The 25,747-nt window shown below is 34.2% G+C and overlaps 1 protein-coding gene across 1 annotated transcript; it reads left to right on the top strand.

Annotated features, from left to right (window-relative positions):
* Positions 1-322: 322 nt before the first annotated feature.
* Positions 323-22,314, top strand: KLF3 (KLF transcription factor 3). Its single transcript, XM_053700276.1, has 6 exons — positions 323-340; positions 8,347-8,830; positions 11,292-11,433; positions 16,475-16,540; positions 16,913-17,073; positions 18,359-22,314. Exons 1-6 carry the CDS (start codon positions 323-325, stop codon positions 18,538-18,540), a joined length of 1,053 nt encoding a protein of 350 aa, XP_053556251.1. The 3' UTR covers positions 18,541-22,314.
* The last annotated feature ends 3,433 nt before the right edge of the window (positions 22,315-25,747 follow it).

Below are 25,747 nucleotides of genomic sequence, written 5' to 3'. Positions count from 1 at the left end.
TTCTAATGTTCCTGCACATAGTAGAAATATGTTCTAAGTATTTATAAATAGATATTCCTATATATATCTGTATATATCTATACCATTATATAATCATCTATATATATATATATATATATATATATACGGTGTATATATATATATATATATATATATATATATATATATATATATATATATATATATATATATAGGTATACATATATGTTACCAGTATACAAACAGATATATGTAGAAATATGTATTTATGAATAAATAGAACATATTATGTTATGTGAAGAACATTGTGAAATATTCATGTTTTCATGTCGGGTTAGCGCACATGAGAATATGCGATCAGGTATGTGCGGGTGAAGTCTTCATTGACTTTTATGGGGGAATAGGTTAAAGAGCGCATGATATTTGAAGTTTGGCTTTTTGCACGCATTGGGTTAGGGCAAGAGCGATAACTTTTTCCTTTCAACTCATAATACGAGCGCAACCCAGCACGCACAAAAAGTTTAGTTTCAGCACAAATAGCGATCTAGCGAAAGTGCTAAATAGCGCTCTACTCGTAATCTGGCCCAAAATGTTTTCCGAGATAGCCAGCTGTTTGCTTCCAAAAAATGACAAGGAATCAGCCTTAGTTGAGAAACACTTAAGTTGAGAGTTTAGTAAAGCAAAGTTCCTAACTCGCTGTATCTTCATTTTTCCGTTCTGCCAATAGCCTGGCGTCTCACAAACCGGACATAATTGTTCATGAGACAGGATGCGGACACTCAAATCTTCATTTAGCATTCAGTAATTGTTTTTGCAGCTTATGAAAGAAAATGATTATTCCCTGAAGAGAGATAAAGACGTTTATTAGAGCTATATAGTTCTACTATACTGTAGAATTTACGTAAAGCTCACATTTCATGTCTGCAGACTTGTTACCCGTCTGGAATTTAAAAATATTTTAACTTGTAATCCCATGAAGTTGATTTAGCAGTTTTGTTCATTAGCTGGTGACTCAGCAGTTGGGATCCCAAAGGTTTAGCAGAAGTTAGTTTTATATGGGGCGATCAGAACATGGACCTTTAAACTGCATTCCAGATGAATTTTGCAGCTGTAATATTATTTTTCACCATCCTAAATATGCTGTCTTCACACATGCAAGTTAGCAATTGTACACAGAGCAAAAGCAACATTAACCTCTTAACTACCAGAGCGGACTGTATTGCATTTCTTCCACTGCACTATAATCCTCTGTGACAGTCAAGGTCTTGAGATTGCAGTTTCATAGCAAATAATGTGTGATAATTCAATTAATCTTAATTTAGGCAACCTGTGATATGAAAGACTGAAGCCAGCTGGCTGTCATTTTGCTCCTGTGCAGTAGGAAAATAGTTTCAAGGGAACATTTGGTTTATATCCGATGTCAGGAGAGCTTATAAAATTAGATCATTTCTTTATATCAGCTTTTAGTCCCCTTGCATAGAGTTTATACAAGGGTTAGAAGGATTTGGAAATCATGTTGCTATGGTGCTTAATATTTATAGGATGTGTAAGAAAACAACATTTTTTGTAGACTCCGAGCATTGTATTGCTCTCGTGTGTTGTGCTATCCTGTCTATTTAGACAGCTTCTAACAGCACATCGCCAACACAGCACATAGCCTAAAAACATTCTCAGAAACACTCTCTAAGAAAAAAGAATGCAGGTGATTGGCAGCAAATTTCTAAAGACATTTTTTTAAAGCGACCTCTTGGTTTTGTGTATAATTATTAGGGATGGGCGAATGTGTAAATTTCGAATTTCGAATGTAGAACGAATGTTATTACCGAAATTCGAATTATAAATCCATATGTTGATAAGAACGAATATTCTTAAAGATTCTATAATCGAATGTTATTTACAGTTTTCGAATGTCACTTTCGAATTCGAATGTTTATAATTATATTGAATGTCCACATTTGAAATTTCGAATTTAACAATCTATTTAACAAATACTATTCAGAAGTTCAATAGTTCATGTGGTAGGGAGGGAATCTAGTAAATTGATACATAATAGATACAAATATATCATTTCGAATGTTTCTATATAGAATATTGCATAATTTGAATATTACATTTAAAGAAAAAGCATTAGAAATACTATTACAATCTAAATTCAAATTTTTCGAAAAGAATATTTTCGAATGTAATCATAAAATTCAAAACCGAACATTCGAAAATCGAATGTTAGAATGTTATGTGTACATTCAAAATTTGAATCGAACGAACGAATGTGTTAAAATTCGTGCTGTTTTTCGAATGTTGTTAAACATTCGCCCATCCCTAATAATTATGCTTGTCCTACGCTCCCTAGAGAGGTCAAAAAGCAATATCTGTAACCTAGATTTTTCCAAAATGCTGCAAATGGCGTAAACCACAAGTTCCCTATGATTTACAGCAGGTTACAGAGTTTGTTTTTTGGCCTCTAAGAGGAGCATAGGGGGAAAACCACAACTGTACACAAAAGCAAGAGGTGTTTAAAGGGTCATAAACCCCCCCCCCAAAAAAATTTATGATTTAAAAAAAAAAAGTTTCCAATGTATTTCTATTATCAAATTTGCTTTGTTCTCATCATATTCCTTGTTGAAGAGATATTTAGGAAGGTAGCATGCACATGTGTGGATGAGCACATGGCAGGAAATAGTGCTGACATCTAGTGCTCTTGCAAATGTATAACACTCTTTTCAACAAGGGATACCAAGAGAACGAAGAACATCTGATAATAGAAGTAAATTGTAAAATTACATGCTCTATCTGAATCATGAAAGAACAATTTTGGGCCTCATATCCCTTTAAAATCATTTACTGGATACTCTCATATTTTGTTTTATTATATATAACATATTAAAGTAATAAAATATTTTTGTTTTGTTCGCCATGCAGTTATAATTTTTTGTTGCCATGTATTTGGAATCCGTTAATGCAGTGCAACAATTTGACTTAATTTAAAAAGAAAGCTTATTTTTGTACATCCTGATTTATAACTAGAATTGGACTATATTGATGTACAAATCTATGTAATTATTGCCCCTTAGCAATGATTGTTATAGTTATTTGGATGGTTTCTTGTTCAAACCACAAATTCTTTGCTATATGTCCAAAATAAATCACTAGCAGTAGAGATCATATTCCACACGGGTGTTTTTTAACATTCTTTTCTGCGCCTGCTGTCTTTAATTATAGCCCTTAGCTTGAAAAGAGGTAAAGAATTATATGATAAATGCATTCTGTATACCTTCTATTGAAAATGTATAGCAATTGTTTATGAACAGCACACAAATCTATATTCATTGTTTGTTCGAAATACTAACATATAAATAGCTTAACTGTTAGATGTATTTTTTTCCTGGCCTTCAAATGAATCTTAAATTGGTCACACTTCCTATTTCTAATCTGTTCACGCAGTTACCAAGTTTAAATTTCCTCCAATTTCAATTTTTTTTATTTAAAGCATTTCTTTATTTCATAAGAAGTGTTAAAGGGACAGTCTACTTGATTATTTTTTTATTGTTTAAAAAGATAGATTACGCCTTTACTAACCCATTCCCGAGCTTTACACAACCAACATTATTATATGAATAGACTTTATTACATCTAAACCCCTGCAGGCCGTCTCTTATCTCAGTGAATTTTATTAGCTTTTCACAGCCAGATAGAGCAAGTTTATGTGTGCCATACAGATAACATTGTGCTCAATTCGGTTGAGTTATGCAGGAACCAGCACTAATTGACTAAAATGCAAGTTTGTAAAAAGCACTGAGATAAGGGGGCAGTCTGCAAAGGCAGGTAATCACAGAGGTAAAACGTGTATATATATAAATATAACAGTGTTGGGTATGCAAACTGAAATCTTTTTTTTTTTCAAGCTGTCACTAAGATAACTATTTTTAATGACTACTGTCCCTTAACCAAAGTTGCACTAACCTTGTATCCTCTCCAGGCTATTCTGATCAGGTCTTGTTTTCAAAAGCGATTAGCGGGCGCACTGTTTAATCACACTAACTAAATGTAGCGCGCTCTGGTTCGGCTCTTGTCTGGTAGCAGGAGTGTGCTACATTTAGTTCAATAGAGCGATTGAGCTCTCGCAAATCGGTTTTGAAAAGAAGACCTGATCAGAAGAGCCTGGAGAGGAAACAAGGTAATTATATCTTTGGGGGGGGGGGGGCTACAAACTCTGAAATCTTTTGTTTTTTTTCAAGCTTTCGCTAAGATAATGTTACATAATTCTTCACCCTTCTGTGGTTATATTAGAGAAGCCCCAATCATATCACATGTTGTCCTGATGTCTAGATAAGTGGGCATTTAATAGGAAGTGCTTTGTTTACCTGAGATAAAATCACATAATATTCTTGGCTAAACTGTACCAGGAAAGGCGTAAACAGTGGAAGGCACATTGTTATTTCTGCTTTGATCTCTATATCATAACGCCAGTGAAATTGGGATGTAGAAGAGTGTAGACTGAGGCAGAAGACTGTCCCGGAAGTCATGTGTTTCCCATCTTGTTACTGCCTATACATTTAAAGGCAGACATGACCTCAATCCTACAAGCATCATATGCAAAAGCTTTGCTGTCGGTGTTCAGACCACATCGTTTTCTCTGGGTATCATTGTGCCAACTAATTCTAATGACACAATTTTCCTTGGAGCTGCTTGAGGAAGTTCTGGACATTCTCCAGTCTTTAAACTTTAATAACTAAATGTCTGATTTTGGTATCAGAATATGTGCATATCCTAACAATTATGTAAAAACTGTATTAATGTATAGTTATTCATTAACACCCTTTTGTAATTAAAGGTACGTGATAGATAGATAGATGTACTTCATCAGACATTTTAGTAGCAGATCCTTATTGTATATTAGTTGATCAGTGTTTTCATTATGAGGAGTTGCTTCAAGTAAATAAAGTAAGCTGATTAAAGGGACATGAAACCCAAAAATATTCTTTCATGATTCTGATAGAGAATACAATTTAAACAACTTTATAGTTTACTTCTATTATCTAATTTGTTTCATTCTCTTTTTATCTATTGTTGAAGGAGCAGCAATGCACTACTGGTTTCTAACTGAATGAAGGGGTGAGCCAATGACAATCGGTATATATATGCAGCCACCAATCAGCAGTGAGAACCTAGGTTCTTTGTTACTCCTGAGCTTACCTAGATAAACCTTTGAGCAAAGGATAACAAGAGAAGAAAGCAAATTAAATAATAGAAGTAAAATGGAAAGTTGTTTAAAATTGTATTCTCAATCTGAATCATGAAAGAAAATTTTTGGGTTTCATGTCCTTTTAAGTACAATACTTAGAGGCCTATTTAACAAAGGTTTGTCGGACCTGATCCGACAGTGCGGATCAGGTCCGACAGACCTCGCTGAATGCGGAGAGCAATACTCACTCTTGTGAGTTGCTGGTGCAACGCCGCCCCCTGCAGATTCGCGGCCAATCGGCTGCCAGCAGGGGGTGGCAATCAACCCGATCGTACTCAATCGGGTTGAATTGTGGTGATGTCTGTCCGCCTGCTGTGAGCAGGCGGACAGGGATATGAAGCAGCGGTCTTTAGACCACTGCTTCATAACTGCTGTTTCTGGCGAGCCTGCAGGCTTGCCAGAAACACAGGACCTCGAGCTCCATTCAGAGCTTGATAAATGGGCCTCTTAGACTTTAATGGTGAAAGTAAAACTCATTAGATAAACTATTTTTTATAGGATTGTGATCAATTCCTAAGGGGATTTTTGTAGTTTTTCTAAAACATTGTGATCAGCCCCATAATCTGCAAATGTAGGCAGCCAAGTAATGCATACATATTTTATTATTCTTTTAATATGGGAAATAATCTCTTTTGTAAAAAACTAAAAAAATATTCTTTAAAAAAGACATAAGTAGAATTATTAACCAATAGGTGAATTCAACAAGCCTTAGCCCTGTTTTATTTTTTATATAATTTTGTGCTTAAAGGGACACTAAACCCAAGTTTTTTTCTATCATGATTCAGACAGAGCATGCAATTGTAAGCAACTTTTTCATTTACTCCTATTATCAAATTTTCTTCATTCTTATGCTTTATTTGAAAAAGCAGGAATCTAAACTAAAGAGCCGGCCCATTTTTAGTTTCAACACCCTGGATAGCTTTATTTAGCCACCAATCAGCAAGCGCAACCTGAATAAAAAATCGTCCGTCTTCTAAGCTTACATTCTTACTTTTCAAATAAAGATAGCGAGTGAACAAAGAAAAATTGATAATAGGAGTAAATTAGAAAGTTGCTTGAATTTGCATGCTCTATCTGAATCATGGAAGAAAAAAATGTGGGGTTAGTATCCCTTTAAATACATTTATATATTACAAATTTAGTATCCCTTTAAATACATTTATATACTACAAATTTATATTTTCTTTAAAAAAGTTAAAAAAAAAACTATTTTATTTTTTTACCTTCTGAAATCACTTTAAATCTATCCTCATGTGTGTCTGTAGCGGGGGGGGGGGTGCCCCACCTAGCACATTTGTCTGTATTTTTAAACATAAACAACCACTTGATTCACTATTTTAATGCCAATGACCCACTATTTATAAACTGATGTGTAGCTTTTTGTACAAGCACATGGTATAACTGGCCCCCCTCTGCACCTCGAGAAACGTCTGCAGATGCCCATGCCTATTCAATGCTTGTTCCTTTAAAATTGGTGTTGTTGTCTTAAAACAATAGTAGTGAACGTGTCACGTTCCATTCTCCTGATACATTAATGATACTCAAACTTATATAGTGTCTACAAAGCACAACTTGTAACTGTAAAATCCAATTGATCTGCATTCCACATCTTCTCCTTTTTCTAATAGAAAACTCTTTGCCAATTGAGGTGCGGGGTCAACACTGTTTTTAAAATACTACTTCTTTTTTCTCTTGCCTTCTGGAGCACATATTCCAAGTTTATTTGGAATGGAAACTCAGATTCCCTCGAATCAGCTCAATTTTACATTCCTTTTATGCAAACTCTGCAAATGTTGAAGTGTGAAGTCACTGTGCTCTCTGATTGCCAAAGTTTTAAAATTCTACAATCTACATCATAAAGAAACATTATTAAGTAAAATATTGACATCACCAATATTCCAGGAACTATTTTTTTATTTTTTATTTTCTATTAAGATGAAACTTTGAAATAATGATTATTTCCATAGTGATATAGTGATTTTGATGCAATAATTGCTTTATTAAGGCTGAAATCTAGTCATATAAAATGTAATGCCAAGAACCACACCAGTGATTTTGGCAGGCCTGTGGTTTTGCAGAACATAGTCTTCTGTTATTCTCAATAGATGTGCTTTGCTTGGCTAGGCAATGAAAACTTGTCTACCATCTGTTTCCCTTACCATTCGGTCACTACTGCAAAAAACTTCACGACTCATCAGAAAGATCTGAATAATAAAAGTGTGAACTGTTGAATACATCAATACTTCAAGAATATAACACCACAGCCTTCTAATTGCCATTATAAAATGATGTGAAAAATAACAACTGTAACAAGTAGCATGTGATATAAACCCCATTTAGAGAAACAGATTTATTTTTGGAATGAGTCTCCCCTCTCCCACCTGTGAGAGAGAATAAAACTGACAACAGAATCTTGGCTAACTCTAGAAGTATTTGTATTGAGAAGGAACACTTAGGGAGTTGTGTAAATTATTGTTCATATTAATGACAGTAAAGCTTTTGAATGTTACTTCACAGCTACCACTTGGCTTATAGACATATAACCACTGTGAGGATGGAAAAGTTGCGTTTACTAGAAATGTTCTTGTGGGATAAATGAAAACCACACATTATATGTGTAAAAATCTGATATTACACTGGGATAGGCAAATTCTGCAGCTCTTAAATTTGTTTTGTTCTCTTCATATTTTATATATAAAAATATAATAATAGCAACCTATGCTTTTAATACAGCTAGTCCCTTAAAGGGACATTCTAGTGTAAAATCAATCTGAAAAATGGAACGCAATATTCATTCTACTATGCATTTAACACATTCAAAAGGGTTAAACACAGAGTCAAAGTTGTACTCCTAAACATCCTTATCGCATTTCAGATGAAGATAAGGCAAGTCATTTTAGTGTAGACTTGGATGATTTTATCTCATTTGCTTACCAGTTGTATCCTGGTCTGGAGTGGCACTGGACCACAACTTTAATTAAAATTAAATAGTCAGTTGTTTTTTTTAGAAATACTTGGAAAAATGTATTATACATGTTGAACAAGTGGTACCATCTTGCCTTTCTGCTTCAATCTCTACATAAATATATAAATGTTTGTGATTTAATTTCTCTTTTCCTTTACAGTCATATCAACACAGCTACATGGAACCACTGAAGACAAATAAATTCAGTGTAATTTATCACACACCAAACATACTGCACAGTAAACTTTACCAGACCCCAGAAGGACTGTCTGGATTCCAAATGGAGCCAGTTGATCTTACTACAAACAAAAGGAATTCACCTCCCTCCAGTGGCAGCTCTCCATCTCCGCTGAAATACCATTCTCCAAAGGGAAGGGCTTCTCCATTAATCTACATGCCTTCACCAAGTCCGCCCATAAAAACGTTAGCACCATCTCCACCCTCACCTTTTACTATGCCATTGACAATCAACCCCATGTTATCAGCATTTTCAAGGCATGGACTTAGAAATCCTGGCCTTTTACCTCTCTTGCAGCCAGTTGTCGTACAGCCTGTTCCATTCATGTACACTTCGCACCTACAGCAACAAATAATGGTGCCTACTGTTCTAGCTGAAGATTTAGAAAATCCAAACAGTAATCACAGTAAGTCTATAGGCCTATATACAGTATAATTAAAAATCAAATTGTAATGTTTCACAAAAGCAAGAAAGACGAGATAAAAGGAAAATTTCCATTACTAATTAGACTTTACATTTACTGTATATGTTTCATCATAACATAGTCTTATCAACAAACACTGAAGTATTTTATTAATTCACTGCTTGTATTTGATTCATCTGTTTAAATCTAACAAACTTTTTTTTGTATCTTTGTGACTCCCATGTGTTTGTCTTATAAATTAAATGTTTTAAAGTTAAGGCGATTTTTTTCACATCATTACTTAGGATGTGACTCATAGCTGAAAACATTATTTTCATTTTTTTTTAAATTCAAAATATATTGTATCATAGTGAAAGGGAAAATTCTGAAATTGAAGCCTTAATTGTCAGTATAAGTAAGCAGATTTTTTTTTTTCTAAGGAAATAGTTACACAACAATTAAAAGGACATGAAACCCAATTTTTGTCTTTCATGATTCAGAGGGAACATCTATATGGCAGCTGTTTTGCAAGAATACTTTTGAGTACTAGATTGCAGCAATGTTTACACTCTATATGAATCATGAAATAAAAACTTCTAATGTTTCTTTAATATTCTTGAGAAAACCTAATATGGTATGTGTGTGTATATATTTAAAGTTGATATTTATTATCATTATAAATATATAGCATATAAATACATTTATAATAACAAAAATGGTTATTACATGGTTTATAAACATATATTGATGAGTTTAAGTTTTAGACATATTAACCTTTTGCTACATTTTCGAATAGAGGCAATAAGAGGTTAACTTGAAATGCTAAAGCAATCTTCATTACCCAGCTAACATCTTATGACACAGGACGTATCAAAGAATTGTAAAAAATACTTTGGATCTGGGCAGATTATCACTTATTGTTATAATCCATGTTAAAAAAAAATCACTAGTACAGGACTTGTCTGTGCATACTTTAAACCATTAAGTGGTTGCTTGTTCCTTATTCCCTATACATTTTTTTGCAACAGATTACTTGCTTCCCATTTGGCCTGATTTTCTGTAGTACTAGGACAATTCTATGTTATCCCACATGTCTGAATTAAAAATAAATAAATGGTGTAGCAGATCGCCAGTGCATTGAATGGAACCCACAGCTTTTTATTGACTAATCTTGTCTTCCTAGCTATATGCTCTCTGCACATACTTGGAGGACATACTGGACAACATTATCTAATATGGGTACCATATATCAGGCACACGTGCAGAGTGGAGGTAACTATGCATCTAAGAATACTAAAAAAACAAGGGAATTTCCCACAAGGCACTGGGGACCTGCTGTTTCATTTATTTACTTTTAAGGTGAAGAACCACAATGCTGATTAAATTCCATCCACAAATTGTTTCCTTGTTTCAATCTGACCCTAGTTAGGGGCATATGTGAAAAGTACTGAAAGCCCACTGTAGACAAATAAGAACAAATGTACATGAGAAGTACTTAACTTAAATAGTACACACACTTACTCAAACAATAATATGAAATAAAAATCAGGCATCACTTATGCTTTAATGCTTTGGATCAAGTAGAAGGAAAAGACAGGTTAGCTATTTTGGTTTTATTGAAGTCTTGTTTGATGACAAATTTCTGTCTCCGATATGTAAGACCTAGAAGGACCTACTGAGATGAGCCTGAAACTTAAAAAAATGTTGTTTTGTATATACTGTGACTTCCACAACTTAGACCAAGAGAACATCCAAGCAATTAACCTTAACCTGAATGTCACCACTCACCTATCTCAAGATGGTGATCAGCGATATTGTTGAAACTTAAAGGGATACTAAACCCACATTTTGTTCTTTCATGATTCAGATAGAGCATGACATTTTAAGCAACTTTTCAATTTACTCCTATTATCAATTTTTCTTCGTTCTTTTGCTATCTTTATTTGAAAAAAAGGCATCTCAGCTAAGGAGCCAGTCAATTTTTGGTTCAGAACCCTGGAGAGCACTTGTTTATTGGTGCTGTCCAATCAGCAAGGACAACCCAGGTTGTGAACCAAAAATGGTCCGTCTTCTAAACTTACATTCTTGCTTTTCAAATAAAGATAGCAAGAGAATGAAGAAAAATGATAATAGAAGTAAATTAGAAAGTTGCTTAAAATTGCATACTCTAAATCATGAAAGAGAAAAATTGGGTTCAGTTAATTGACAGCAAGATCTAGATCTAGACCTAGACCCAGACCCACAACATTAAGGGCACAATATTGCCAAGACTAATATGTGGAAATAGTGTCTGCTACCAAAAAAATCTTAGCCATATGTACCCAATAACTAAAAGTTAACAAAAAAGGACAGTCCCTTTAAGACATGAGATTGTGTCCAAAATTCATGATATTTTTATATCTCTTATTTATTTATAATGATTACACAGGTGGCACTAATTACAGTATGCCTGTTTCTTTTCTAGTGTCTCTAACCGATTCTTATGAAAAGTGTGCTCTTATGAAACCCATCAAGATTGAACCAGGGCTTGATCAACAAAGGAATGAAATGTACTCAGAACAATTGTCACCAGGAATAAGTACACCTCCCAAGGGAATGTTTCATGAGTATGTATTATTTTTAATACAAAAATCTTCTCTGTTATTAAATCTTCTGTTTTCATTTGTATATCTATAATGTTAGTAAAAAGTAAAACCTAGAACAAAAACATTGAATTGTAACATATCCACATGAATTATGAGTCAAAATATCCAGTTGGTTTTGTTACTCAGACTCCTAAAATGTTATTCCTTTCTATACTATATTCCATGATCAATAAAACAGTAAAAAAATCATCAGGTACAGCGAGACACACAAATGTGTAATAGTGAGCACTTCTTTTATTTTAGTTTCAATTTGACTCTTACCTTATGTGGGGTGACAGTGCATACAAAGGGCTAGATTTTGAGTGGGTGTTTGCGCACGTTGGACGTAGCGGGAGTATTCCAAGTTGAAAGTTAATGCGTTCGCTTGAGTGCAATTTAATTTAACGCGCTTCGGGATAGCATGACTTCAGAGCTCTGGTTAACTGTAATGCTCAAATAAAAAATTGCACAAAATACATACAAAAATACATTTAACAGTAAGTACACTCATAATAACATTATCTAATAAAAAATTATGGGGCCTCAAGTGTTAGAAAAAAAAGGCTGCAAAGGGCATTAACATAAATATACATGTCTAAATATATATGTATGTAAATATATATATGTATTCATATGTATTTATTTGTGTATATATGTATTTACAGACATATATACACATATAAACACATAAATACATATGTATACATAAATAAACATGTATACATTAGTGCATTGGAGTCCTTTGCAGTCAAGTAGCTAAAAACATGTAAAATCATATTTATGCAATATTCATATTTAATAAAGGTTTTAACTATGTATTTAATGTAAATATTGCACTTTCCAATGTTCTTCACATAGGTGAATATGTTCTAAGTATTTTTAAATATATATTCCTATTTATATCCTTGTTCCTATTTATATCTGTATATATTGTATATATTTAATTATATATATATATATATATATATATATATATATATATATATATATATAGGTATTGATTTTAACAAAACAACATCAGATATATATATAGACATATGTATTTATGAATAAATAGAACATATTCTTTTATGTGAAGAACACTGGAATGTGAAATATTAATATTTAATGTCAGGTTAGCGCACCAGGATAAATGTGATCTGGTATGGGCAACATATCTATGGGGTAATGCATTAACAAAGCCACAATATTCTAACTTCGTCTTTCTGTGCGCATCGGGTTAGTGCGCAAGTGTAAACTTTTTACTTTCAACTTGTAATACGCTCGCAACCTGATGTGCGCAAAAAAGCTTAATACTAGCGGCATTTACATGCAAACAGGAGTGATAAATAGTGCTCCCCTTGTAATCTAGCCCTAAGTATTTAGATGTGCACAAACATACAGAGGCTGTGCATGTGAAGTTGCCTCTTGTGAGGTTGAGCATGAGCGTGAGCAAGTAGAGAGCACTGTGCATTTGCGAGTACAGACAGCAAATAAAACAACCATTCTGAATCGACACTTCAGGACCAATGAGCAGGTACACACAGGAAGCTAGAGTGTTGCCATAGCTACAGTGCAAGCATTATTAAAGGGCCATGAAACCCAAATGTTGAAACACTTGAAAGTGATGCAGCATAGCTGTAAAAAGCTGACTAGAAAATATCACATGAACATCTCTATGTAAAAAAGAAAGATATTTTACCTCAAAAGTTCCTCAGTAGCCACATCCCATTGTAAAGGACTTCTAAGCAGCAAATCAGTATGTCTGTCCCGGGACAGCTAAGGGAGTGAGCTTACGTGCACACTCATCTTATTTCCCTGTTCAGTTTAAGGAAGTTTACTATGAAATCTATGGAGAGTTAAGTCAAATCTCATGAGATCACAGTAAAAGAGTTCATGACCTCAGCACTGCTGATGTTGATTGGCTGCTGTTCATTTCTTCATTTTTTTTACCTGCAGCTGTGCAGCAGCTGAGTAAAACTTTTTACACAGAACTTACTCTGCTGAGCTGAGGAAATTGTGAGGTAAAATATCTTCTTTTTTACATAGAGATGCTCAGGTGATATTTTCCTGTCAGCTTTTTACAGTTATACTGCATCAGTTTCAAGGGATTTAGCATATGAGTATTATGTCCCTTTAAGTAAACAACTCATGATGTATTCATTTTTATTTTTCACACTAAAACAAATCAAATTTGTAGATGCTATTGTTGATTGCTTTAGGTAACATCCCTGCTGCTTTTTATAACACTGTTTAATATCATTTCTGATTAAATCTCAATACCTCACCCCACAGCTTCTAAAATGTATTTCTGTCTTTCTAAAATAATAATATTCTATGTTAGTGTGGAGTTTTCACTAAATCCTCTTCAACTTCACCAGTTCATGTCACTCTAAACACCTGAGTCAATAAAATGCATTTATTCCTCTATTTTTTTAAGTGACTCAAATGCCTAGAACAACATAAGGACTGTTGGAGCTTTAGAGGACTTATAATTAATATCCCCAGAGATATTCAACTCTAGTTGTCAAATACCAATTGCATTCCATATTTAAAATGATTTCCTGACCTCAAGCTTGGTGAGATAGCCATAAAGACTGACCGGCCAATGCAGGAAAATGCCTAAAATCTGGCCTTATACATTTATGGACCATGATTATGGTGAACAAAACAGTTTACTTCATGGAAAACAGCCATTGGCTCATTTAACCTGCAGTGTGGCAGTGTTTATACGAGGAGCCAAATTTAAGCTATCCTGTGGGTGTGGCACAGTTTAAACTGTACTTTTAGGAATTGACGCCAGTCAGAGAGGGACCGCACCCATCAGTTGGCAATGAGCAACAGGAAATTCTTAATAGCTCTGTAAAGGAGTGACTAAAACAATAATGACAGCAAAATCTCTTCCTATGAATAAAGGAATCATAGCTACGAAGAGCGGAGCAAAAGCTGTTTCATATTATTACTTCTTCTTGAGGAAGTGGAAGATGTAAACAAAAACACAAGTTTTACCAAAATACGACAAACCTTTTGTAATTCTGAAAATGTTTATGTGGGAACAGAGTGATGTGACCTTTTTAATCATTTAGAAAAATAAGCTACCCAAGTTTACTGACGCCTTTTTTTTAATGAACTCTGAATAGTGTTTGCTTTTTTTTCACTCAAATCACATTTTCTGGATAGCATAGATGATTCCAGTGAGTTAAGCCAGCTGACAAAACATACAGTTAACACAAATTCTCATCATTATTCTATAGGTACAATACACAGTATTATCTGTATATCTTTATTTTAAGGGGGACATAAACACCATTCACTGTTAATTAATTCAAATACAAACAAAAACATTGGTCTAATTAGCATTATGGCATTGTATCTGGCAGTTATAGGGACACTAAAGTTAAAATTAAACTTTCATGATTCAGATAGAGCAAGCAGTTTTAAAAGACTTTCCATTTACTTCCATTATTAAATTGTGCAGTCTTTTTATATGCTCTCTTTCTGAGGCACCAGCTACTAATAGGCATGTGCAAAGGTTCACAGTGTATATGTATATGAGTCTGTGATTGGTGGATGGCTGTCACATGATACAGGGGGCCGGAAAATTGAAACAATTTTGAAATTGGTCAGAAAAAAAAATCTACTGTTCATTTAAAATTCAAAGAAAGTGCTATTGCATTGTATTTTTATTGTACACTTGTTAATTATGCATCTCTACTATGTTGAAAGGGACATGAAACCGAAATTTTTCTTTCATGATTCACATAGAGCATACAATTTAAAAAAAAACATTCTGATTTACTTTTCATCAAATGTTCTTCGTTCTCTTGGTATTTTCTGTTGAAAATCATAGACGTAAGCTCAGGAGTTCGCACATTTGTGGCTCTATATGGCAGCAGTTTTGCAAGAATGTTATGCATTTACAAGAGCACTAGATGGCAGCACTATTTCCTGTCATGAAGTGCTCCAGACACCTTCCTATGTATCTCCTCAACAAAGAATACCATGGGAACAAAGCAAATTTGATAATAGAAGTAATTTGAAACTATTTTAGAATGGTATGCTCTATCTGAATCACAAAAAATAAATAAACAAATGGGGGTTTCATATCCGTTTAATCGTCCTTTAACTATAGTATTTTTAGTTGCTGTGGACACAATGCTGCCATAGATATGATGGCCTCTATTTATCAAGGTCTGTCGGACCTGATCCAACAGTGCGGATCAGGTTCGACAGACCTCGCTGAATACGGCGAGTAATACGCTCGCCGTATTCAGAATTGCACCAGCAGCTCACAAGAGCTGCTGGTGCAGCGCCACCCCCTGCAGACTCGCGGCCAATAGGCCGCCAGCAGGGGGTGTCAATCAACCCGATCGTACTCGATCGGGTTGATTTCCGGCGATGTCTGTCCGCCTGCCCAGAGGCGGACAGGTTATGGAGCAGTGGTCTTTGTGACTGCTTTTGGAGCTTGATATATATGCCCCGATGCATCAATGTGATCGCTACCTTTGACACTGCAGCCACAATATTGTTGCACACTGTATTACTGCCACAACAATGCAGATGGGTTCTATCTTTACCCAAACTGGTTTACCTTGTAGGTAGTGGTTGTCTTAAGTCCCAGGTCTGTATGACAATCACTAAAGCAAGTATTATAAAGTCTTTTAACCAAAGTGCTTTAATTTAACCCATTTATGTTATCCTTAAAAGAAAGGAGTAAAAAGAAAGACAAATCGTACTAATAAAGGGGATTTTTCTCTTAGCCATAGATTGCATTTTGAATTTTCATGTCGCCTAGGCCATTTGCACTTAATTTTAAGGGTTTGGATTCTGTTTTATATACAGGGGTTGAAAAGATCACTATAGTTTACCAATCATAGGAAACAACAGTTACTTGTCTTCTGAATTATTAACATAGAAAAAAAGTATAAAACTATAACCTATAATTATTTTTACACCTGAAAAACTGGACTAACAACAACTTTGCTCTTAGACTTCACTGCAATACATTATTTTTTTTAAATATAGTGATTTGTGTCTCCTTCAGATGCAGTGAAACTTTGGGACTATTATATCAATGTGTGACTATGCACCCTGGTACTGATTTTCCATTGTAAGTGAGAGTGCATTCCTAAAGAGAACTTAAATTAAAAATAAATATATATATATGTAATGACCATCAGCAGAAATGTTTGGTAAAAGAAATACAAAGCATAATCAGAAGATGGAAGAACTGATGTTCAGTGATTTTTGAAAATCATACATTGTTTATTTCTAAAGTCATGCTAGAGACATTAGATTGTAGTTTGTACCTTGAATATCATTATTACAGATGCAAAATGCTGTTAATTGTAGGGTAATTCTAAGTTTCATTATTATATCCTATCCCATATGTCATGCCTTTTCCAATTTAAATAGTATAACTTTGTTTAGTAAGCTGCAGGTTATATAATTTGACATTCTGTTTTCAATTTTATTTGTCCAGAAATCATCCATCAGTCATAGTGCAGCCAGGCAAGAGACCATTACCAGTTGAATCTCCTGAAACGCAAAGGAAAAGAAGAATACACCGATGTGACTATGATGGTTGCAACAAAGTTTACACCAAAAGTTCACATTTAAAGGCACATCGAAGAACACATACAGGTAGGTTTATCCTTTTCAAACAACTTTGGAATAATAGAATCAGCCATTAAAAATATTTATTATACTTATAACCATTGCCTTTGTAGTGCCACCTACTGGAGATCATTTATACTGAATTTTGTATGCTTTGTTCTTTAAAGTGATATTCAAAAGTGTTGTTTTGTAAATGTCCTTTAATGCTTTAGAAACATAAAAAAAGAACAATGTTACATGTAAATTAATATATTAAGATAAGACCATTCACTCTAGCCATCATTTTTGCGGGCAGTATAAACAAAGGTTTTGGCACATCACTCAGCAAAAAAACAAAATACTATCATTTAAAAAAGAAATAAATAATTAGCTGTGAACTGTTTGCTATTTAAAATAAAACAAAACCATAATGTATTTCAATGGCCATTAACAGTTCTTTTTTTAACCGTACACACACACACATATATATATATATATATATATATATATATATATGTGTGTGTGTGTGTGTGTGTGTGTGTAAATCTGACATTGTCTACATTCGATCATCTTATGTAAAAATAAGACCCTACTATACTTAACAAAGGGAAAAAAACATTAACAAATAATTCTTTATGACTTCTGTGTTAATAGAGCTGATGACAGAATTGTCTGTTATGTTATCTATCTGGTTCCCTGCTTCTCCATTTCAGTCTAACCTCGCACTGCCTCTCATAAACAACACAAGATACAAATGATTCAGTCGCACTATTTTTGTCTGTGTGATTTTAATATAAATACTTATAGCTGTGTGTACATATGAACTACATATGTTCTTTTCGCCTACCTTACTATATAGATTTACTCATTTACATGTTAAAAGAGAAGTATATAATTTTGTTTTAATTATTAGCCGAATGTGTTTTCCAGCCCTAAAAGGGCCAAAAAAATTAGGATGGCCCCTATTTTAAAAAGTTTGGACACCCCATTCCTCTATTCTATATAGGGAACAGCACAGAAGTAAGATACAAATTCAAGCGTAAGATAACTTTCTAGAGTTCCTCTGCCTGGTTTGATATCTTTCTATTACATTATGGTAATAAATGTTATATGTTTATTGTACAGCCTATTATAATGATCTTACACCTGCAAACTCTCCAGAAAGAATTGAAACCATGTTCCATTATGTTGTTCCCTGCTGTTGTTTTTATTTTCATTGATGTGTTCACTTGGAAACCCATATTCCTTTTCTTGTTCAAATCACAAGAGACCACTGCTAGTAGCAAAATGATTTATATATGAACTCATATGATCTTCCTGTTCATTTCTACAGGGGAAAAGCCTTATCAGTGTACATGGGAAGGATGCACATGGAAGTTTGCCCGCTCTGATGAACTTACTCGGCATTTCCGTAAACACACTGGAATTAAACCATTTCAGTGCCCAGACTGTGACCGCAGTTTCTCTCGCTCGGACCATCTTGCTCTGCACAGAAAGCGACATATGCTTGTATGAACGTTCTCCTCTCTTTTTATACTCATTTTGGGTTCAGCTGGTCTGAATCTCAAGTATAAAATTCCATTTGGTCAGTAGATGATGTTCTGTTAACCTGATTGTACTTACCACGGGTCTGACCTAAGAATGTGAACATTTTCTTACAAAGAAAAAGCAGTATCTTCCTGCTCATAGCACACCTCAGGAAATATTAAAATGGACTACGTACTGCTTCTGGTGTACTTGCAAGCCATATATCTATAATAAATAACTTATAAATGTATTTAATTATCAGCACATTTAGTTTGCTTTTTCTTGCCACAACATTCCCCACACGTGCTAGTGTGTTACAAGTTTTTATCATTTTGTTTTGTTCACAATTAAAAAACAACAACATTTCTTTTAATGGTGTAAGAATTCTTGTGTATAATTTATATAGTGATGAGAAAAAGAGCACTTTGTAATACAGAAGATGTTGGCGTCTTCAGTAGGGTGACCATATTGCTGCTTTAAAAAGGGACACATATGAAAAATAAATATGTCAGGGCTGTTTAAAGAAATGTTTTGTATAAGAACCCTTTCATATGTGTCCCTTTGTAAAGCGGCAATATGGTCATCCTAGTCTTCAGAGAATAATATCCGTCCCTTGGCTACTTTCTTTCTAACAGTGCCATAATTTACAGGGTACCCTTGTGATAATACTGAGTTTACTTTAAAAGTAGTCAGTGGACGTGGTATTTAACTACTGGGGCAAAAGTGGGGTTATTTTTGTTCCCCAATGTGCCATAACTCGAGAATTCATTTGTATATGAAAATGTAATGTTCTTTTTTTTGTGAGCATTCTATGTATTCACTGTCTGTATCATGATAATATAAGTATATGTCTTGCCATATTTTTGGAATAATGTAGTTTGATATTTTTACAGTACATTTCCAAATCACTTGATTTAAATATGGACACATTTTTAGAGTTTCCCACCTATAAAGTAGGTAAATGTTATACAAACCTGCTTATGTTTTTCAGTTTGACTGTTCTTGAGGCTCTGTGTATGAAGCCATCTGTGGTACAATATCAAAGTTAATTGTAACAATGCCAATATTTAAAGCAAAATCAATGCATACAGAAAGAAACTGAAACCATATTAACCAATAAATTATATGAGACCACTGCTCCTTTTATAACAAATTTATGTAGAACAGATAATATTGTACATTATTGTTTTACTGAAAAGATACAAGTTTCTGCACACAATGGTCCCTTCCTCATGTATTTGTTCAGAAATAAAGCAACATATAGGTAAGACTCAACTGAACATGAAATAAAATCCTGTACAACCAGTGAGTGCCTGGAAGTGGTAGATGAGGTCATGGGCAGTCCTCAGATTATACCCCATGGTTCTGCACCGCTTGTCGATAGCCCCTGCTAACTACAGTCACATTTATGCTTAGATCAGGCTGTGTCGCCCTGCTGGCCTTTACCATTTCACTAGTTGCTTACTGTTACTTCACCGGGTTGGTGTGCTGCATCTCAGACAACACTTCCAGTGTTCTAGTGCAAGGAAAGTTAAGAGGACACCTCTAGGGCTGCCTGCCATACACCATGACAGCCAAGCAGAAAATGTGGCAAACAGAATACACAGCCAGCACTTTATAGTATGAAAATGAAAGATCATAGTCTTCCAAGAAAAAGATTTTTCAGTGAGGTGACGTTTCCACCTCTTAGCCAATAGCCATGCAGGCCAGCTAGCATTATGCCGGATAGCTAGCACGTTATTGGCTAAGATCACCTAACTGCAAAATAGCTTTGTTGTGGGCTGGCTGAGGCGCTCAGCGTGGCGAATGCTGCAGACAAATAAAGGAACGTTCAGTTATGAAGTATAAAATACTTCATGCTGAAAGTCCCCTTTATTTGTTGCACTGGTAAAGCCTAGTGTTTTAAAAACATTAGGATTTACTATCACTTTAAGAGTACTCTTGAACAGTACCATTATTAGTCAGACAATGTTAGTATCAGTGTGCACAGATAATGGGGCAGCACCAAAAGCAAAGATTTGACCTCCATGTGACTTTTCCTGGCTCCACTTGTTGTTTTTTAATCTTGTGAGTTTTTTACATACATAATCAGAAAGCTGACAGAATAGCTTTTGAATTATGTGAAAATAAAATGGGCAGTACCATGTTTATTTGCTCCCCATATTATTTGCATATAATACATGGGCCTTACTATTTATGCTTTATTTGTAAGCATTTGCCTGATAAATGGACCTCAGTGTGCATAAAGCTTGTTTTTTTGGGTTAAATAGGGTATAACCTTTAAATATGTTTTGCTCTTACATTTATTACATCAGATTCTGTGCTCTTGTACAAAGTACTCATGTGTACTATAAGCAACCATCCTCATACATACCATAATGCTGCTCTGAACCTAAGATTCACAAAACATACTAATTAAATAAAACTGGTCTATCCATTTGAAGTATCCAGATCTCATTTGATCCTTATTTCATATTCAATGTTTACATGTCAGTCTCTTACAGTACTAGTCTATTATACTTCTACTTGGGCACACAATTTGATGTATTTGCATTACTGCTATTGGAAGCTTTCAGGCTGAAATATGTGTAGACAAGATGGGCCGTAGGATTCTTATCTTCTGTCACAAACAATGTTACTATCACCTGTCTAACCTTACCTCACCTTACTCCTAGGGCCATTACCACCCACAGCATAATTTGCCCTGTCATTCCTTGTTATCTGAAATATGCTCCATATTCTACTTTAAATAAAACATATTTGTTTATTAAAACAAGTTAGTTATCCTATGCTCCTGTTCATATATATACATATATATATATATATATATATATATATATAATTATATATATATATATATAATTATATATTGAAAGATATATATATAATTTCTCTGTTTTTGATCATTGAAAATCGGAAATTGAGTTTAAGTTGTCACATTCTTGTTTGTATCTCTAACATAGCTAATCATTTGACTCTCTATGTTCTCATTATAATCTTTGAAACTCCATAACAAACATGTCTCTAAATTTACTGAGCTCTAAGTAATACAAATCTTTGAATTCCTTCTTACAATTTGACTCAAATTACATATTTATATACTTATGTCCTTTCCCACCATCAAACAATATAACATGGAGTAAAGAAAATAGGAAACATTTAATACGAGTAAACGTATCAACAAAGTGCAGGAATTCTACACACCTAAAGGAGAAAAACATACTTGAACAAGGGGTCTCAAATGTAAGGTGGATATATGGATTAATATAAAAAAGGAATAGAGGATTATACAGCAATGACATGTTAACATATAAAATACATCAAATTATTTTCCATGTTTATTTGCATAACTGATCACAGCTTGTCGACATTACAACAGTATAATATTTTCTTAAATCTTGGTATTGAGTTTAAACTATTGATGGTATTTGATGCACGTAACTCAAGGTTTGGGCGTGTGTGAAAAAATGTGTATATATATATATATATATATATACACACACACACACACATTTTAAGGCACTTCCCATAATTAATCCTTTTGTCTGAAATTTTGCAGGGTAAACATGTTTTTTTGTTTTGTTTAAATTAAGTACGTTATATTACACAAATCATTGGCAAACTGGTACACAATGATAACATATCAGCATGTGTTTATACTTATTTGAATATAATACAAAATATGTATTTTTATCTCTTTGTAACATTTTTCTCAACTGGTGATCAGAGACATTTTGATATTAAAAAGTATTTTTAACACAATTTGTTGCATGATTTCATATCAATTGATAAAACCATTACAATTTTCCTGGTCTGTTTTGCCCAACATTAGAAAAAAAGTTCTATTTTTTCCCATTAATTTAGATAAGGGGGCATTGTACTCTTTTTTTTTTTTTTAGTTGTTCCATATCAAAAGGGAGGATTTCCCAATGTGTTTAATCTTTTGTTTTTAAATGATGTTCCTATGCCCAGTAAACCAACTAGATCCTTTCAGTATTGTGGAGACTTGTTCTTCTTCACTAATTGAACTGTAAAGTTGTTCATAACAGCCAATAAACATGACTACATCAGTTTCACAAGTATTTCATTTGATATTATCAATATGTTTATCTGCTGCTTTAGCTATGCAAGATGGAACCTTTTGAGTATGATGTCCCTTTAAAAGCTTCCTATGTTTCGCCTGCATGAATTCATAATCTTATACTGTGATTTGTATTAAGTGTGTCAGGATCCATGGGATGACAAAATATTCTAGCTGGTGCCATCACATGCAATCTAATTTGTGTAAACTGGACAGCAAAGCTCACAATTGAGAACTTCCTAGAGAAAATGCAGGTTTCATGTCCTTTAATGCTGATTTCTTAGTATTTATAAAGAGAAAAAATATAATAATGGCACTACCTTCAAGTTGTTTCCTTTTTTCGCTAAACTTTTATTCTTATATAAATAGCTCAGTTTGTATTGTAATCTCACACCAGCAGAGTGTGTACATAGATAGCAACCATAGGATATAGGTCCAATAAGTAATGAAATCATAAGTGACAAGACGGATGTTAAAATATAACTTTTATTAAAGGGAGTTAAAAATAATTACCCATTTAAAACACAAAGTAGTGATTTGCAGTAATGATTATATAAATGATCACTTCTGCTCTCAACACTGAAAATAATCATTTAATATGGTGGCACAGTGATCAATTTTAGTCACCCAAAGAAGTAAAAATAGCCTGTGTAATTACCTGTCTTAGAGATACAATCACATTGTAGTATTAAATAAGCCAGATATCTTATGATACAGTAATCAATATAAATTTGTATGATTCAATAAAGGTATATGCAGTCTGTGCTCTGCATTTCTTAATATACAAAAAGATACAATCCTTTGTTAGCCAATAGGCGTCTTCAGTATAATAGTGTCCTGCAACAAACTTCAGCCTAAAACACCTGTGTCTCTCAGATCGAAGTGGGTAACGGGTTACTAGCCAATACTTATATCCCACAATGTCAGTATTGCTGAGCATACTCCCCTTTACGGTGCCTCACCTGCTCTTACCTGGGGTTGGAATTTATCCCGCACACTCCAGCTTCAAGATTTGGCACCCGACTTCCACTTCTGCGTCTCCAGGCGCCATCTGACACTTGTGTACGGCTCCAGCCATGACTGCTAGTCTGGATTCCCAGGTTCTTTGTTCAGAATAGGACTTAGATGTATCTTGTGCTGAAATGCTTGTTATCAGCTCCCCTTTAACGTCTGGGTCAGTCAGCAAGGATCCGTACAATACTTCCCGAGCTCCTCCAGCTCAGGAAAGAAGTAGCCAGAGCAGCTGGTCTATGATTACGGCACAATTGTTTAGACAAAACGCGTAAGACCGCTGTTGTCTTGCACATATATATTTTTTGTTTTATTTGTGACCAATAAAGTGGATTATTTTACCAGCCTATTTCTTCAATTGCTTTAAATTTGTATGATATCTGGATATCCAGCACCTATCCCCACCTGTAAATCACAGGGCATGAATCTCAGCACTGTAAGAGCTTGTATATCGTACCAGATATACTATCATTAGAAAATAAGTTAGGACCATAAGGTACTAATAAACAGTAGTCAGGTACATCCTGAGTATACTCCTCCAAATATAAATGGAATATAAGTTGTAGCAAATGTATTGCTTGTTAGGTGAGATCAAGACAAACTGTTACAAACATTTTAAAAAATTGCTACACTTATATAGTAAGAAGTGAGTCATAGAATGCTGTATGGCCAGTTGACTTGAACAGGACTTAGAGACGCTAGCGAAAACATGAATTATTTGTCATTTTAAGACACTGTCCACGATTATAAGAATTAAATTCCAATATGGTCCCCAATGTTCAAAAGGCACACAAGTGGTAATGTCATGTAAACAGCATATTTTGGTGTAGAAGCATCCACGTCAATTCACAGTAATCTGAATATTCAATACCCTTCCCCACTAGTGGTGTCTAAGGTTATAATCATAGCTCTGGGATTGTTCTCAGTGGCGCATAGAAAATGCTGTAATGAGGTTAAGTGCAGCGATTGCAAGATATCATCAGTGAGCAACGGTCTGAGTAAGTTCCTTACATAGTGAAGAGATATGAACTGTTAACGTAGGATACTAAGTTGACAACAACAAGCAAACCGCTAAAATGAGATAGAAGAACTGCTACTCTGGAGTAGTTATAAATGAGTCATCAATTATAACAGCGACAACAGAAATAGCCATACTCTATATTACAGTTTATTTTCAGTTTGCGCTAGCATCTCTAAGACACTGCCTGTGGTTGGAATTGATTATTAATTCTGGTTTGGGCTTAAAAGGAATAGGTAGTCCCAGGCTAATAGCGAGGGAAACGACTGAAAAGGTAGATTGGTGTGATACAGCAAACACTACTGTGCTAGTTAAAACGAGAACCCCATGATTCCCACTCCCCCTGACATGTTTTGTTCTTAGGCTTTTTCAAAGGTGGAGCCACTGCCATATTGTCAGTTGTTTAAAGGCCGGCAGGCACAAAGTGATTGATTAATCGCTATTGGTTGAAACCGCTGTCATTTCATAGCTCGAACATAGGATAGTTCCATGTTATCATATTAGATAATATAGGTAATATTAATGGCACCTTCTTTTTCTTTATTGTCTTATTTTTATGGACAGATACATATCAGAATTGATCTCTGCGAAGTGATATTATTATTTTTAGTAAATGAGAGTGACAAATAAGTGAATGTGGACAGATGTATATCAAAATTGATCTCTACGAAATTATATTATTTTTAGTGAATAAAAGTGACAAGTAAGTGAAAGTGAATAAATTGCTAGCATTTGCAATGTGCTAAATGACTATTGAATTTGTGTCTACGCATAGGGAAATTACTAAGATGACAATAAAAAATACAATTAATTTGAAAAATGTGATGAGTGAAAGAGGTCTAATGAATTGTTGTTGAAGTATAATATATGTTTCATTGATCATTTGATCACATTATTAATTAAAGTGAAGGTGTTTTTAAATGGCTAATTATTTTTAACTTACTTTAATAAAAGTTATATTTTAACATCCGTCTTGTCACTTATGATTTTATTACTTATTGAACCTATATCCTATGGTTGGTGATAACAAGTGGTTGAGTGCTATCTATGTACACACTCTGCTGGTGTGAGATTCACACTATACC

The sequence above is a fragment of the Bombina bombina genome, chromosome 2 (genome assembly GCF_027579735.1).
Source record: "Bombina bombina isolate aBomBom1 chromosome 2, aBomBom1.pri, whole genome shotgun sequence".
Classification (NCBI taxonomy): Eukaryota; Metazoa; Chordata; class Amphibia; order Anura; family Bombinatoridae; genus Bombina; species Bombina bombina.
This window is presented reverse-complemented; position numbering and strand designations above follow the sequence as displayed.

Bases quoted from the DNA above. Each gene is read 5' to 3' on its own strand.
- KLF3 (XM_053700276.1), top strand. The intron at 8,831-11,291 runs GTAAGTCTATAG...TTTCTTTTCTAG, and splicing joins AAATCCAAACAGTAATCACA to TGTCTCTAACCGATTCTTAT. The intron at 16,541-16,912 runs GTAAGTGAGAGT...TTATTTGTCCAG, and splicing joins CCTGGTACTGATTTTCCATT to AAATCATCCATCAGTCATAG.